A 14,302-nucleotide genomic window follows, 5' to 3' on the forward strand; every position below is an offset into this window, starting at 1 on the left:
CTAAAATATATAGAGGCAACATAATTATGAAGTCAAAAAGTAGGATCGGCAAAAATTCTGTTTACATTTTTTTTTGTGAAGTCACATGCAAACTTCTAGTAAATCATCATGTGAATGCTAAGGTCACATAATGGAGATCTTAAAAACACACAAGTAATTCCTCACTATAATATGAGGAACAGATGCCAAGCAACATTCTTGTATATAGTTTCATTGCTCCATTGCATTCACTTTAGTATGTTTAGAACTGTAGAGCCCCACTGCCACTATAAACAAATAGGCCAGAAGGTTGCCAAGCAATAGTCACGACTTTTATTTCATTGCACTTTCATGCTCATATTTAAATTCAAAACTGTAAGGTGTCCTACTATCACTATCAACAAAGACCACAGACACACTTGGTGAGAATGGTGGTCCCAAAGAGGAAGAAATCAGCAAGGGGCTTGTAACCAGTGTCAGTGTAGATTATGTACATACTGATACTACTGGCAGTACAACGCTGCAAACTAACAGTATAAACTGGATTATTAAGTAAAGTGTTATTCGGCCAGCTTGAAAGCTATTGATACCCTGTCTGATTTACTTTTGTCATTCCTGAGAATCATGCTGTTATCCTATCTACAGCAGGAAAATGCTTTTCTAAAATATACCTTGACCTTGTTTGTTCATTCGGGGAACTTCTTGATGGCTTTGGCTTCAATACAGTCCTTCAGTTTCAGATGTTGTTTCATAACCATCTCAGTCACTGAGGTAGCATGAGATGCATTTATCTATTTTCCACTGTAGATAAAGGCTTGAAGAGAGCAATTTATTTTAATTTATACCATTCTATAATTAACTAATTAATCCCTCAGTGTTTATCATGTTTGTGATCAATGAAACCAGTCAGGAAATGCTTTCTTCTTATGTTAAGCCATGCAGTAGCAAAAGCTTGAGACCTGCACAACAATCATCTCACCTGCACAATCACAAAAGGAATATATAACTAAGCACAACATTTTACAAATGTTATCTTGTCTGTCTCCTCATCTGGCAGCTGACCACAAAAGGTAAAAAAAGGATTGGGACAGTTGCTGACTTGCTGGGTCTGAAGTATTAGGAACATTGTGGGATCTGGGCTGCTGGCAGTCATGCTGTGCCAATGGCAATGGAGCGGAAAGGTTGTATTCTTTACGCTGTCATCCTTCTAGGGCAATGAAAAGACCATTAAAGGCTGTCAGAGTGGTGTAGCTAGCTAAACAAAGGGCTACAAGAACACTCCACAGAAAACAGTTTAGTATTTTGCTGTGTCTCTGGAAACTGGTTAATAGTAATCAGCACATATTATATATTGAGAGACTGTTCGCTAATAATCTAAATAACTCATTCTTGAAGGATTTAGGGATGTGAAAATGACATTTTCATTAGGTACAAAACTAAAGTAGGCTGTTGCAACCCACAATCATTTTACTGTAAGACATGCTTAAAAAATTTACACACCTCACAGATGTTTTCTAAATTAATTTTAAATGTACATGTGGAGGCAAAATTTAATTTAAATATAATAAAAATGATAAATAGTAACAGTTAACCAACAGTTCTTTAGCAAGTTAACAAGCAACTGGTTAAAAAAATGAGCAGATATCTGGCTTCCAATGGATTTCAGCTAGTAAAAGCCATCTTACAAAATGGGTATAGCTGCAAAAACATTGGTTAATGGAAGACTCTAAACTGCATTTCTTATGAAAAAAGTCTGAAGTTTGATATGTCATCCGATAAGATGTCTTCATGTAAAAGCAATTGTGGACAGTGGGATAAGGCCGAGAGTCTGGTCAGACAGTTGATGATGCTCATGATACTGAATGTGTCCATTCTGCTGGTGGCCATATTCAAACTTGATTCTCAACTCACCAATCTTAGACTTAGGAAGTATGTCTGGAATCCACTCTATAATAAATGGTGTTGGCTCCTTCTGATCTGGGGTTGTATTTCCTGGGGATTAAAAATTCAGTTTAATTTAAAATCTTTTCACATTTTTATCAGCAATTAGGATTACAAATATGCTTTAATGGTTACTGAACAATATGCAAAAGTTATGAAAACATCAGATGTTTGACAAGGCTCAGATCTATCCAAACAATTTCTCTGACGTCCTGAGTTGTGAACTCTACCCCTAGACAACTTTCTGAATGTATTTTAATTGGCTTTTGTGCTACAAGATTGCACCTGAACTAGACTTATGATGTGTATTACCAAGTATCCTATGTAATCCCCATCACTAGCACATATCACCAAGCACCCTGCATAACCTCTGTCAATGCATTATCTTCAGACACACACACACAGTCAATGACACAAACCAACATGCAAACATTCTTTTTAATCTCCATTACTGATGCACACTGCTAAGCATCAAGAGTAGCCTCTATCACCAACAGCTAGGGTGACCTCTATCACTAGTTCTCATCACCAATCACCTTGGATACCCTCTATCACTGATACACTCATCACCAAAAACAACCTAGGTATTCACACATCCACTACAGATGCATATCTCCAAACATCCTGTGTAACTCCTCTTTCACTAGTGTATACCTCTACCACTGATTCATAGGTTGGTACTAGGCTATTGACCCTAGGGCCTATACAAGCCTAGCCATAACAATTCCCTGGTTATTTCTTCCCACAATATTTACTTCCCTGGACCCTTGTCTAGCAGGGCGACTGACATGATCCCCGGGGTGAATTTCCTATCTCCCATCCAATCATCAAGGTTCCTTCTGAAGAGGGTCAAAGAGGCGCTCTGCTTAATATGTATGGGCAGTCTATTCCAGAGTCTGGGGAGAATCTGGGTCAGGAACCTATCCCTCCACCATGTTTTGTTCATTGTGATGACAAGGTTTAGATCCCTGGAGTGTGTGGCTCTGAAGGATTGAGATTTCTTTAAATGTAGCATGTCCAACAGCTCTGGGCTTGACATGGCCTTATATGTTAAGCAAGAGATTGCCTCTGTATGTTAAGCAGAGATCGCCTCTGATGTACAGTACTGAATACTCTCATAGCCTCCGTTACTGATGTACATTACCAAACAGCTTGCACAAAAAGAAGTTATGTACTCACCAAAACATTCCATCTGTACTATCCATTTTTATTCTTCCTCAACCTTTGGGTTCGGATCTGATCCTCAGATCAGACTTGGCTGTCTGAAAGCTTGTGCCAATCACAAAAGCTCTCGAGCAACTGCCTTGCCCACAATGCACCTCCCTCCATTACCTTAGATCTTGTTTGCTAGAAAAATGATGAGAAAAAGGAATATGCAGAAATAAGTATATGAGACTATATCTGGAGCTGTACAGCTAAGAAGTGGCCAGTTTAAAAGGAGCACCAGCTCTTCCAGGAGATCCCGGTTAGGGGGTTGATGGCAGGGATGTTGAAGAAGAATGAAAATGGACAACACAGATGGAACATTATGGTACTCCTTTATCTGATGTCAATTTCCATTCTGTCCTCAACCTTTGAGACAGAGTCCCCAGCTACCTAAAAATCCAGGGTGGACTAAGGAAGAATATTCCTAAGCACTATTCAACCAAGTGATGCCATACTTCTTCAGATTAGGTCCAACTTGTAATGAGTCACAAAAGTGTTGGGAGAAGCTCAAGGTGCTGCTACACAAATATCATTCGTGGAAGCTCTTTACTGAAAAACTGAAACTGTAGCTATGGCTCTGGTTGAATGAGCATGTAATGGTTTTGGTAAGGTCATACCTACTTTATTATAAAGAAAGGAAATGCAGTCAGTCAACAATATGTACAAGGATATTTTGGTAACAAGCTTCCCTCGTAATAATAGTTTCTAGTAGAGAGCTTTCCTCTCTGGTGTCTCTCTCTCCCCCTTACACGCATATCTCTGATGTGTAAGAGCCACTAAAAGCTAATTGTTTTTGTATTTTGTGGCTAGAAAAGTTGCTTTTCACTGCTATGTACCTGCTTATGTGACTGCTGATGGAAAGTTTTATCTTTGGTTGCAAGTCCTTGTTTATTTTTTCAAACGGCAAGCGTGTTCCTGACCAGTTGGAAATGGGAGATTGAATCAACAGTGCCCAGAACCTATTAATATTAACTTAATAGTCAGTATTATATTATTTGCACCTAATCTGTATATGTATGGAAAGGCTATCTTCATATCACCAATCTATACAGAATGCTATTTTCCCTTGTCTGTTTCTGCCTTCTATTACTTTTCTATCCCTCCTTACATCTTCTAAAGTGCACCTGCCTGTTCTTTTCTTGCTTCTCATAAAGTGCATCTAACTGTAATTTTATTGCCATAAATCTACCTGTCAGTTTTTTATCATTATTCGTATGCTTGTTCATAGGTTAATAGGTGTGTACTAGGCTAATGGCACTGGAGCCTTTACAAGCCTAGTCTATAGGATTACCCTGGCATCGTGTCACCTGACCTTAGTTCCTAGTGCCTCTGTTGAGTACAGCCACTGGAGTGATCCCCAGGGTGAATTTTCTATTTCCCATCCACTCAAGATTTCTCTTGGAGAGGGCCAGTGAGGGGCTCTGTTTGACATGTATGGGAAGTCTATTCCATAGCATGGACAGTCTCTAGATTATGAACATGTCCCTCCAGCATGTTCTACTGATTGTGGTAATGAGGTAGAGGTCTCTGAAGCATGTGGTACAGAGGGATTGGGATTTCTTTAGATGTAGCATTCCTAACACAGCTGAGTCAAACTCTAAGTAGGTGATATGAGACAGAGAATAGCTGGAGTTTTTTTTAATCTGTCCATACAGGACAAGTGTTTAAGGCCTAAGATACTCTTTTTAAGGTACTTTTCTGGCATCTCCAGTTGTTGCAGGTGTCTAGTGAGTTACATGCCAAATGGGGCATTGTACTTGATGATTGGCCTAATGAGGGAAGAGTAGAGGGAGACAATGACCTCTTTTTTTCCTGGATGCAAAACCCTTAGTAATGAGATGTGCCACATAGGACTTTCTGACCACAGTGGCAATGTAGTGGTCAAAAGAGAGGTTGCTGTCAACCTGTGTTCCCAGATCTCTTATAACGCCTTCTGTGTTCAGTGAACTATCATTGATGTGGTAATTCATGTGAACTGCGTTTTTCCCAAAGGGGATGATGACACATTTTTTGGCACTGAGCTTAAGGCCATGGTTCTGACACTAGTTGTTGGTCTCAGTGAGGCCTTTCTGTAGGATTTCAACATCACTTGGGGAGTTAATAATAGCTCCCAACTTGCAATCGTCTGTGAACTTTCTCAGCCAGAGTCCCTTTGTGTTGGCTTGGACTTCAGAGAAGTAGATACCAAGCAGGAGAGGACCCAGGACCGAACCCTGTGGGACTCCACTCATGACTGGTCGGCAGTCTGCCTTGGAGTCAGCTACTTTCACACTGTGGGTTCTACCTGTGAGCCAGTTTACAACCCACCTAGTGATATACGAGTTGATGCCTAGCATAATGAGTTTTTCTATGATTCCTGAGTGGGGAATGGTATCAAAGGGGCCTTGGCCAGATCAAGGTAGGCTGTATGAACCACCTTGCCTTCATCCACAGCTCTGGTGACTGACTCAAAGAAGTCAACCAGGTTGACCAGGCATGATCTACCCTTCACAAAACCAAACTGTGTGGGATCCAGAGTTTGGAGATTCCCTATATCCTTGTTGATTAGGTCCATGATAATGCGTTCCATAGCTTTGCAAATCAGACTCATCAGGCTAATGGGGCGATAGTTCCCAGGGTCTGCAAGTGCTCCTCCTTTGTGAAGAAGGATGACTGTAGCAGTGCACCATTCAGTAGGGACAAAGCCTGAGGTGATGCTGTGGTTGAACAGGGCACACAGGTGAGGTGCCAGTTCACTCTGTAGTTCATGTAGAACACAGCCAGGGATATTATCAGGTCCCACAGAAGCTGTATTCTTTGCCTTGGACAGCACTGTTTTAACATGTGCAGCAGTAATACTGGGTGCCTGGCAATCTACTGGTATTGTGATTGGTCCTTTGGGCGGGGGAGAGGGGTAAAGTTGGCACTGCATCTGTCAGCCAGTATATTGGCAATATCTGTTGGCTCAGTATAGGAGGTACCATTGTGCAGTAGCTCAGAGCAGTGGCAGCTGGTGACTTCAAATCTAAGGGGAGCTGCAGGAGACAGCTGAATGGGTGGGGTCAATGGGAAGGGGTGCGACCAACTAGAAAGGGGAGGAGCTATGCTGCAAAACCACAAAAACTGTAACTTTAATTAAATATGCTGCCCTGGGTGCCAAACTGTCATTATGAGAGTCCAATCAAGACAAAATGAAGTGTAGAAGAAAAAAAAATATTTCAATGCATTGGCTGCATGACAGCTTACATAATATCTAGAAGGAAACAAAAAGTTGCGAGGCAAGTAAAAATAAATTACTTTTTAAATACATTACTGGAATGCCAGTCAAAATCAAGTATAAGAAAAACAAGCAGTACTCAACTGAAACCACTTCTCCTTGCACTACAGTTCTAATTATAATTTATATTCAGCTTTATTAGAGTACCAAGTAACATGCTGAAAGTAGCAATCTCTGTGATACCCCCACTTGTAAAAATGTTTCTTATCCAAAATAGACCTTCTGCCTGACAACAACTATCTACTTGTTTCATGGGGAAAACATGATCAAAGTAAAAAATGAAAAGCAAACAAGAAACAAGCTCAAGATACATTGCTTAAAGGATTACTGCACAGGTTATGGACCACACATGATAGATTGGCATTCTGTTTAATTTACAGGTAAAGCCTGCAAAGATGACTGCAAGTCTCCAACAAATGTAATGAGCTTCTTAAAATAATGTAATCCTGTCTTTTAATAGAAATACTGTCATATAGTTATGTAAGTATTCTCTGTATGGCAACAACAGAAAGGCTTTCAATGCTGGCAATTATTTAACAGTATGCTTATTAAAGTTTACTTGCATCTTACAATCTCAGACAAGCTTACCTTCTTCTTTCGGCTTTTTCCCGGTTAGGGGTCGCCACAGCGGATCATCTGTCCGCTCATGATTGGTAGTGGAGTTTTACAGTGTCGAGTTGCCAGCCCGGCGCCCAACTTTCCGCAGAAGGTACACACATGCACACACTCACACCTAGGGCCAATTTAGAGTGTCCAATCTACCTACTGCATATCTTTGGGATGTGGGAGGAAACCGGAGCACCCAGAGGAAACCCACGTGACCACAGGGAGGACATGCAGACTCCACACAGAAGGCACCCCAGCTGAGAATCGAACCGGAGAACCTCTTGCTGTGAGGTGACAACGCTAACCGCTGCACCACTGTGGCCGCCCAAAGCATTGCTACTTAAACACAGACCAACAGGCACTTTCTGAATAATAATAAGCATAAATCAACAGTATAAAAATGTGACAGAAACCAGAACATTCTGCAAAATCAAGGACAGATGAAAAGTCACTGTAGTATTTGTGTCTACCTTGGATGGGGGAATACTCTGCACGGGGGGATACACTGCACATTTACACTGCATAACTGCTCCTTGTCTTGCTTGGACACATCCACAGTCACTACATGGGGGAGTGGGGTGCATCAAGTATGTCACAATTTGAAATGTCTTTGGCTGATTGTGATGGCCCTGACACCTTTGTCATACCTCTCAACCTCAGAGCAAGAAATCTGGACAAAGCCATACATAGAAGTGGGACAAAAGCCCAAAAATAAGGACAATTTTTAAATATTGCTCTTATAAACTTAGAAAGATAATAGAATAGTAGGTCTTACATTAGTATGAATTTTCTGAAGGGAATGAAATCTGAAACTCAAATGTCTGCCATTATTTTCTAACTTCAGTCTTTAATGATTTGCCACTAATTTGCCAAAAAACACAATTTTATGAAAAATGGACTAAAAAGGTGATGCAAAAATATGAAATAGCCTCACAATACAGCTGGGAACCCGTCAAAGAAGGGACACTTTTTTAATATTAGTACTGCTAACTTAAGCACCTGACAAAATAAAAGAATCTACATTCATTTCTGAAATAAAAGTAATCTATAACTCTGAGTATTACAGTTATTTATTAATTGTAAACTCTCCATGTTTTCTTCCAAAACTGCCATTTTGCGGAGGGATTATTAGGGGAAAAGCAACATTTTGAGCCAAAATCGGGGACAGTTGAGAGGTTTGGATACGCCTAATTCTATAAAGCAATTTATTTTTACATACCTCTCAACCTGTTAATGCAGGAAATCTGGACCAGGCCAAATATATTGGGGGAACATATAAACAGTACTAAAATTGCTCTTGTATAAACTGAGACAGTTGATAGAATAACAGGTCTTGCTTTAGCATGCATTTTTCTGGTTATGAAGTCCAAAACTCAGTGTCTGTCATTATTTAGTGACTTAATTCCTAAATGATTTGCCAGAAAACCACAAATTTTATGAGGAACAAACCAAAAATACGAAGAAAAATCAATTCCTGCTGTGAAAATCTGGAAAGTTGAGAGGTACAGTTCAGCCGGGGCTGTCTTTCAGTTTGCCGCCCTTCCCCCTCACAAAATCATTTATTTTATTTTACATTTGTTAATGGTTCATGGTCGAATGGAACCCCCCTCCGCAGCCATTCCAATGAACCATTACTTGGCTATTTCACTCCATTTACCATAAACACTAATGTGCATACGGCTTTACTTCTACAATGATTTCAACTTCATTTGAAAGTTTTATTTTGCATTTTACAGCACAAACACTAAGATGTCTGCTAAACAAAGCAATGCAGTCTCACAATGAAAACAGACTTAGCATTAAAACTTCTCTGCCCTTGAAACTCACATTCATTGAGCCAGCATTGAAACCCACATTCAAAGAAATTACATTTGGCTAGTGGCAGATAAAGATTAATTTTGGGCTATTTTCAAATGATAGGCCCCATGCACACAAAACATACATGTGTTCTGTGATGCACCTTCCTGATTGCATTAAATTATATTCCTTGTATAATACAGTACAGTTGTGTGAGGGTTTTTAAATTTATTGTTTTGAACACTTTTCCAGTAAACAATGAAACAAAATGCATGCACCAATTATGACAAAACTGCCCAATTGAAAACATTTCCATCATAAAAGTCTACTCAAACTTCTACAATCCACCAGTATCAGTAAATATGCACAATCACTGCAGAAGTCAGTCATCTAAATAATTCCACATTAAAGAGATCAGTAACTAATGAAGAGTTGCTGCTAGCAAACAACTTTATATTTCATTGTTTCATCTACAAATAAAGTGCCTGTTGCCCTTGAGGAATAAATTGCCTATATTACATGAAACAAATGATAAACTAGTAATATTGCAATAGGGAATGGATGGCAAATAATGGACGGGTTCATAGTTACTAGGTATCTTCGCCAAAGAGAACACTGTCAAGACTGCAGCATCCACCCAGTTTACAAACACAGTAAAATATCAGCAATACATCTACATACTGTGGGAGTAGAACCCATAGCCTTCTGCATCAAAAGCAAGTACACTACCTGTTATGCTATTAACAATGCAGGCAGTCTCAGCATAAGCAACACTAAACTTCTCTTCCCCTGCAGCTCTCAGCTCCGTGTAAAATCTACTCGACACTCAGCTGTATCTCTCAACTTTGCAGCACCACAAATCTGGAAAAAGCCAAAAAATATTGGGGAGGGACGAAAGTCCATAAACCAAGGACACATTTTAAACATTGCTTGTATAATCTTAGAAAGTTGCTAGAATAAAATGCTGTGTTACCACGGGTTTATATCATAAGCTCGAAAGCTGATAACTGAAGCGCACAACTCCGAACTTCAAACCTCAAAGTTTAAAAACGTTGAACCGTAGAACGGAGGTCACCATACAGTGCGGTAAGGGAAGATTTCCCTTTACTACACTGCTGTGTGATCTCGGAGTTGGTATGTTTAAGTAGTGGGGAGGTGTAGGGGGGCTTGCCCCCTGCATAGAGTGTTTTGTTTTGCGTAATTAGGGATTTTTTTTGGTAGATTCAAAGTTATCAGCTTTTGAGGTTTGAAGTTCACTGTTTTGAGCTTCGGAGTTATCAGCTTTCGATTATGTGATATAGACCCGTTACCACCATGCATTTCACTGCCAAGTCTTGAACCCAGGACCCTGTGCAAAACAGTCAGAGCAACATACCACTATGCCAAATCAGCTGTTTTGTGATGGAGAGGAAGACTGAAACTTAAATGGCTCCCATTTAGTGAATTCAGTTCTCACCATAGCTCTCAACCTTAGCACAAAAAACCTGGATGAAGCCAATAATGGGGGAATACAGTCCCAAAAATAGGGACAAATTTCAAATATTCATCTAATAAACTTATAAAATTGCTAGAATAAAAGGTTTTGCATTACTGTGTACTTTCTGAAGAATATGAAGTCTGAAATTCAAATGCCCGTCAATTTTATTTAATATTTGTTAACCAGAAAAGTCTGACTTGGAACAAAAGCCAATTTTCAGCAGAGGCCCAGGGAGAAATACTGCAGACGCATGTCTTTGTAACATGGGAGGACACCAGAGCAAACCCACACAAACACAGGGAGGACATGCAGACTCCACAGAGAAGGCACCCCACCAAGAATCAAACCAGAGAACCTCTAGCTGTAAGGCAATAGTACTACCACTGCACCATCAACTATTTAAGGAATTAAAAATTCAGAAACCACAGACTTTATGAGGAACAGAGCAGAACAAAATAAGAGGCAAAAATCTGCAAAAGTTTCACAAATGGTGGTGGGTAGGGAATTTAGGTTCTTGTTACCTGCAGCCAAGGCACAGGGTTCAAGCACCGCCATCCTGAGTTCTCTCTAGCCACCAGTATAAACCACCTGGGGCATTACACACACACACACACACACACACACACACACACACACACACACACACACACACACACACACACACACACACACACACACACACTAAAATGTCTAAGCTTAACCCACAGCTTCAGTAATGACAGAATCAATGCACAGCTTCAGTAATGACAGAATCAATGCACAGCTTTCTCATACCTACAAGAATCAATCCAGTAATCCACATAGCTTTCTAAGCTTACCCCACATAATAGAATCAATGCACAGCTTTTACCTGCAAGAATCAATCCAGTACTCCACATAGCTTTCTAAGCTTAACCCACAGCTTCAGTAATGATAGAATCAATCCTGCATTTGTGCCGGAATGCACACTTCCGGTTTCTTGGCTCTTTCCTGGGAACATTCCAAGACTGCTGACTCTGCAGTTACGACTTCTGGGGAATCAGCAGTCTGCTTCCTTCTTCCTGAATTAGGACTGGTAAGGTAGCAGTCCAGATTCACTTTGCATGGACGATTTGTAGGACTGTACCATTGTGGTTCACAGTTGGCGGGGCTGCTGTCCGATATCATGAGCCACCACTGGCTCACAGCAAATCTGGGTATTGCCGTGGAGATTCTTTACATAACTATAGAAGGTCTTGTGGTTCCCTTTACTATCTACTGCAATCCTGTTTTCATAGCTAGCTTTGGAGGATTTGATGAGGGATCTCAACTTTTTCTTCAGGCTGATAAGGGAGTTTTTCCAGTCTTGGGACTTTACCTTATTCCGCATTACTTTACTGCTTCTGTTGTAGAGTTTGTTTAAGGCAGGGGACCACCAGATTGGCTTCCTTTTTTTGGAGGAGCGCGTCTTGGTTCTATTGGGTATGGCAAGATCCATGCATTTGTATACATGTTCATACAATGCATTGGTGTAATGCTCTCATCTCATTTTGTATAACCTTTGTGCATTACCTACCATATCTCTAACACTTTCTGTATTCTCAATGATGTTTACAAGTGTATTGTAGCTACAACATTTCTGTACATAAGTCTGACTCTGCTCCCTTTATAACAGCTTTGTAATTTTCATTTTCAGTGATTTTACTTACTAGTCTCTGTGGGAGATTGGCTTCATAGTCACTGCTGAACATTTCAGTTCAGCCTACTGTGCTCAAGCTCTCTCTGCTCCCCTACCCTACCCAATTCCCAACCACACCCTCTTTCATTACATTTATACTCCCCTAGACATGCCCCTCCACCCTCAATCAATCATATTCCTCTACTTCCTGTGCTACACTTCCTTGCTGATAACTAACTTCACATCATCCATCATGGCTCCCTCCATACTACACACTGTATTGTTAAGCCACTATGCACTACTACTAATTCTAATACAAGTCACTTCAATCAACCCCAAGTCTTTACCCTCCAAATCCAACTCAGTAACTCCCTCTATTAGTAGTTCAACTAATTCCTACTCAGAAATCAGCTGAAGTCTATTTAATATAAACCCTCTTTACTGCTCTAAAACTCATATCCTCCCAACTAACCATACATTACAATGCACATGCAATATCTGTTACCATATACTTCATTAGCTCCAAACTGTCTCATCTTTTACACCAAGTTTCTCATATGCTGTTAACCCTAGTCCAATCCATGGATATTCATCCCAACTAAGGCCCCTCCATCAAAATTTCCCCTATCAAATCAACACATCCAAAAGGCTCTAAATCACTACATATAACCACATTAAACCTTCAAGGCATCTGTAATAAGAACTCTGAACTACACGCCTGGCTAGCTCAAAACAAAACAGACATCCTAGCTGCCACAAAAACTTGGTTAAAACCTAATATTAAGGACTCAGAATTTCTCCCTCGAAATTATAGCATAATAAGGGCCAACAGACACAAAACGAAAGGTGATGATGTGGCCATCACATACTCTAACACTTTTAACATAATCCAGTTCACTGGCCTTATCCCACAATTCCAAAACATAGAAATCTTGATCTCCTTCCTAGACATTAACAGTTCCAAAAAAAAACTCTATTATAGTCCTATGCATTCTCCCAAGTAATAACATACTAATTCTAGAAGAAATGCTATCTTGGACAACCTGTAATATAAAAAAAGGAAACAATTATCCTTGGCAGTGTGAACATTGATTAGTCTAATACCTCTCCTAAATCAGCTTCCTCCTACATAAACCTCTTTCATTATACCCAGCTAATAACCACTGCTACTAGATATAATAACAGAACCAATGAAGGATCCATCTTAGACTGGATCCTAGTTTCAGACTCCTCTAAAATATTATCAGCTGATGCTCTTCCTAACTCCATTAGTAATCACCTTCCTGCCTTCATTATCTGTCCCTGTCTACTATCTCAAAATATCACAATATCAAACTAGTCAGAAATGTATCAAAATTCAACCCCCACACATTCAACAGCATCTTAAAAAGTACTAACTGGAACAACCTCAAAACTCTTTCCTTAGATGACGCCCTGCTTTACTTTAATAATACCTTTCTGAAAATATTAGATACCCTTGCCCTTACCAGAATCAAAAGAATAAAGACTAATTATGCCCCCTGGCTAACTAATTCTACTAAAGAAATGATGATAACTAGGGACAAAGCATGGAATCATGACTTAAACATAACACCTCAGATTTATTAAAGTATAAACAGTTTCAAAATCAAACAAAAAAAAACTCATATCCAAAGACAGAAAAGAATACTACTGGAACCTGCAAAATAATAACAGAAATAACCCTAAATGATATTAGTCATCCATCAACAATCTCCTAAACCCTTGCACAAAACCTAATTCATGCTCATACCCCCAACAAAACTCCAGAGCAAATAGCAAACATCTTTCATTCCTACTTTATACACACCTTTCCCAATATTACTGCCACTTTTTCTCTTCTTCCAAATAATAATTTCCCAACCAACACTTACCTCCTTTAGCATACTAAACCTCAGCCCCCTCCCTACAACACTAATACTTTAAGCCATCCTACTACAAACACCCATTCCCCCCACCCAGCTACAGTAACCCTGAACTTTTTATTATTAATTATTTAGTTAATTTACATTTGTTTACCGGGAAAGTCTGACTGGACGCAGGTCCTTTTTCAGCTGAAGCTCAGGAAGAAAAGCTCCATTTTTACTTACTAGATCAAAGAACAATAAACAATAATAATATGACACAATAAAGAAATAATCCAAAAGAATAGCAAGTAATACAGAAATAATCCAAAAGAATACAATGCCATACAAAAGAGAGAGAACAAGTGCAATTACATGAAGAAGTAATAGTAGTTTGCAACCAACAATGTCAAGGATTACAATTTCATGCACTGGAAAATAACTGAGAGTTTATAATAGTGCAATACTATTTAGACCTGTGATGTAAACAAGCCAGTTGGAGATAGAAAGAATACATAAATCGCAACTGGAGACAGAGAGAA

At 39.6% G+C, this 14,302-nt stretch overlaps 1 protein-coding gene across 3 annotated transcripts in view; it reads right to left on the reverse strand.

The window, feature by feature from the left end:
* Nucleotides 1–289: 289 nt before the first annotated feature.
* Nucleotides 290–14,302, reverse strand: part of CCHR9.PART0H2orf42 (chromosome chr9.part0 C2orf42 homolog) — a 420,265-nt gene continuing 406,252 nt past the window's right edge. For all 3 annotated transcript variants that reach the window (XM_044083125.1, XM_044083126.1, XM_044083127.1), the window contains exon 9: nt 290–1,971. In XM_044083125.1, the coding sequence (XP_043939060.1) occupies nt 1,766–1,971 (206 nt within the window). In that variant the 3' untranslated portion in view covers nt 290–1,765. The remainder of the gene's footprint in view (nt 1,972–14,302) is intronic.

This window comes from Protopterus annectens, chromosome 9.part0 (assembly GCF_019279795.1).
Source record: "Protopterus annectens isolate FY-2018-M chromosome 9.part0, PAN1.0, whole genome shotgun sequence".
Classification (NCBI taxonomy): Eukaryota; Metazoa; Chordata; order Ceratodontiformes; family Protopteridae; genus Protopterus; species Protopterus annectens.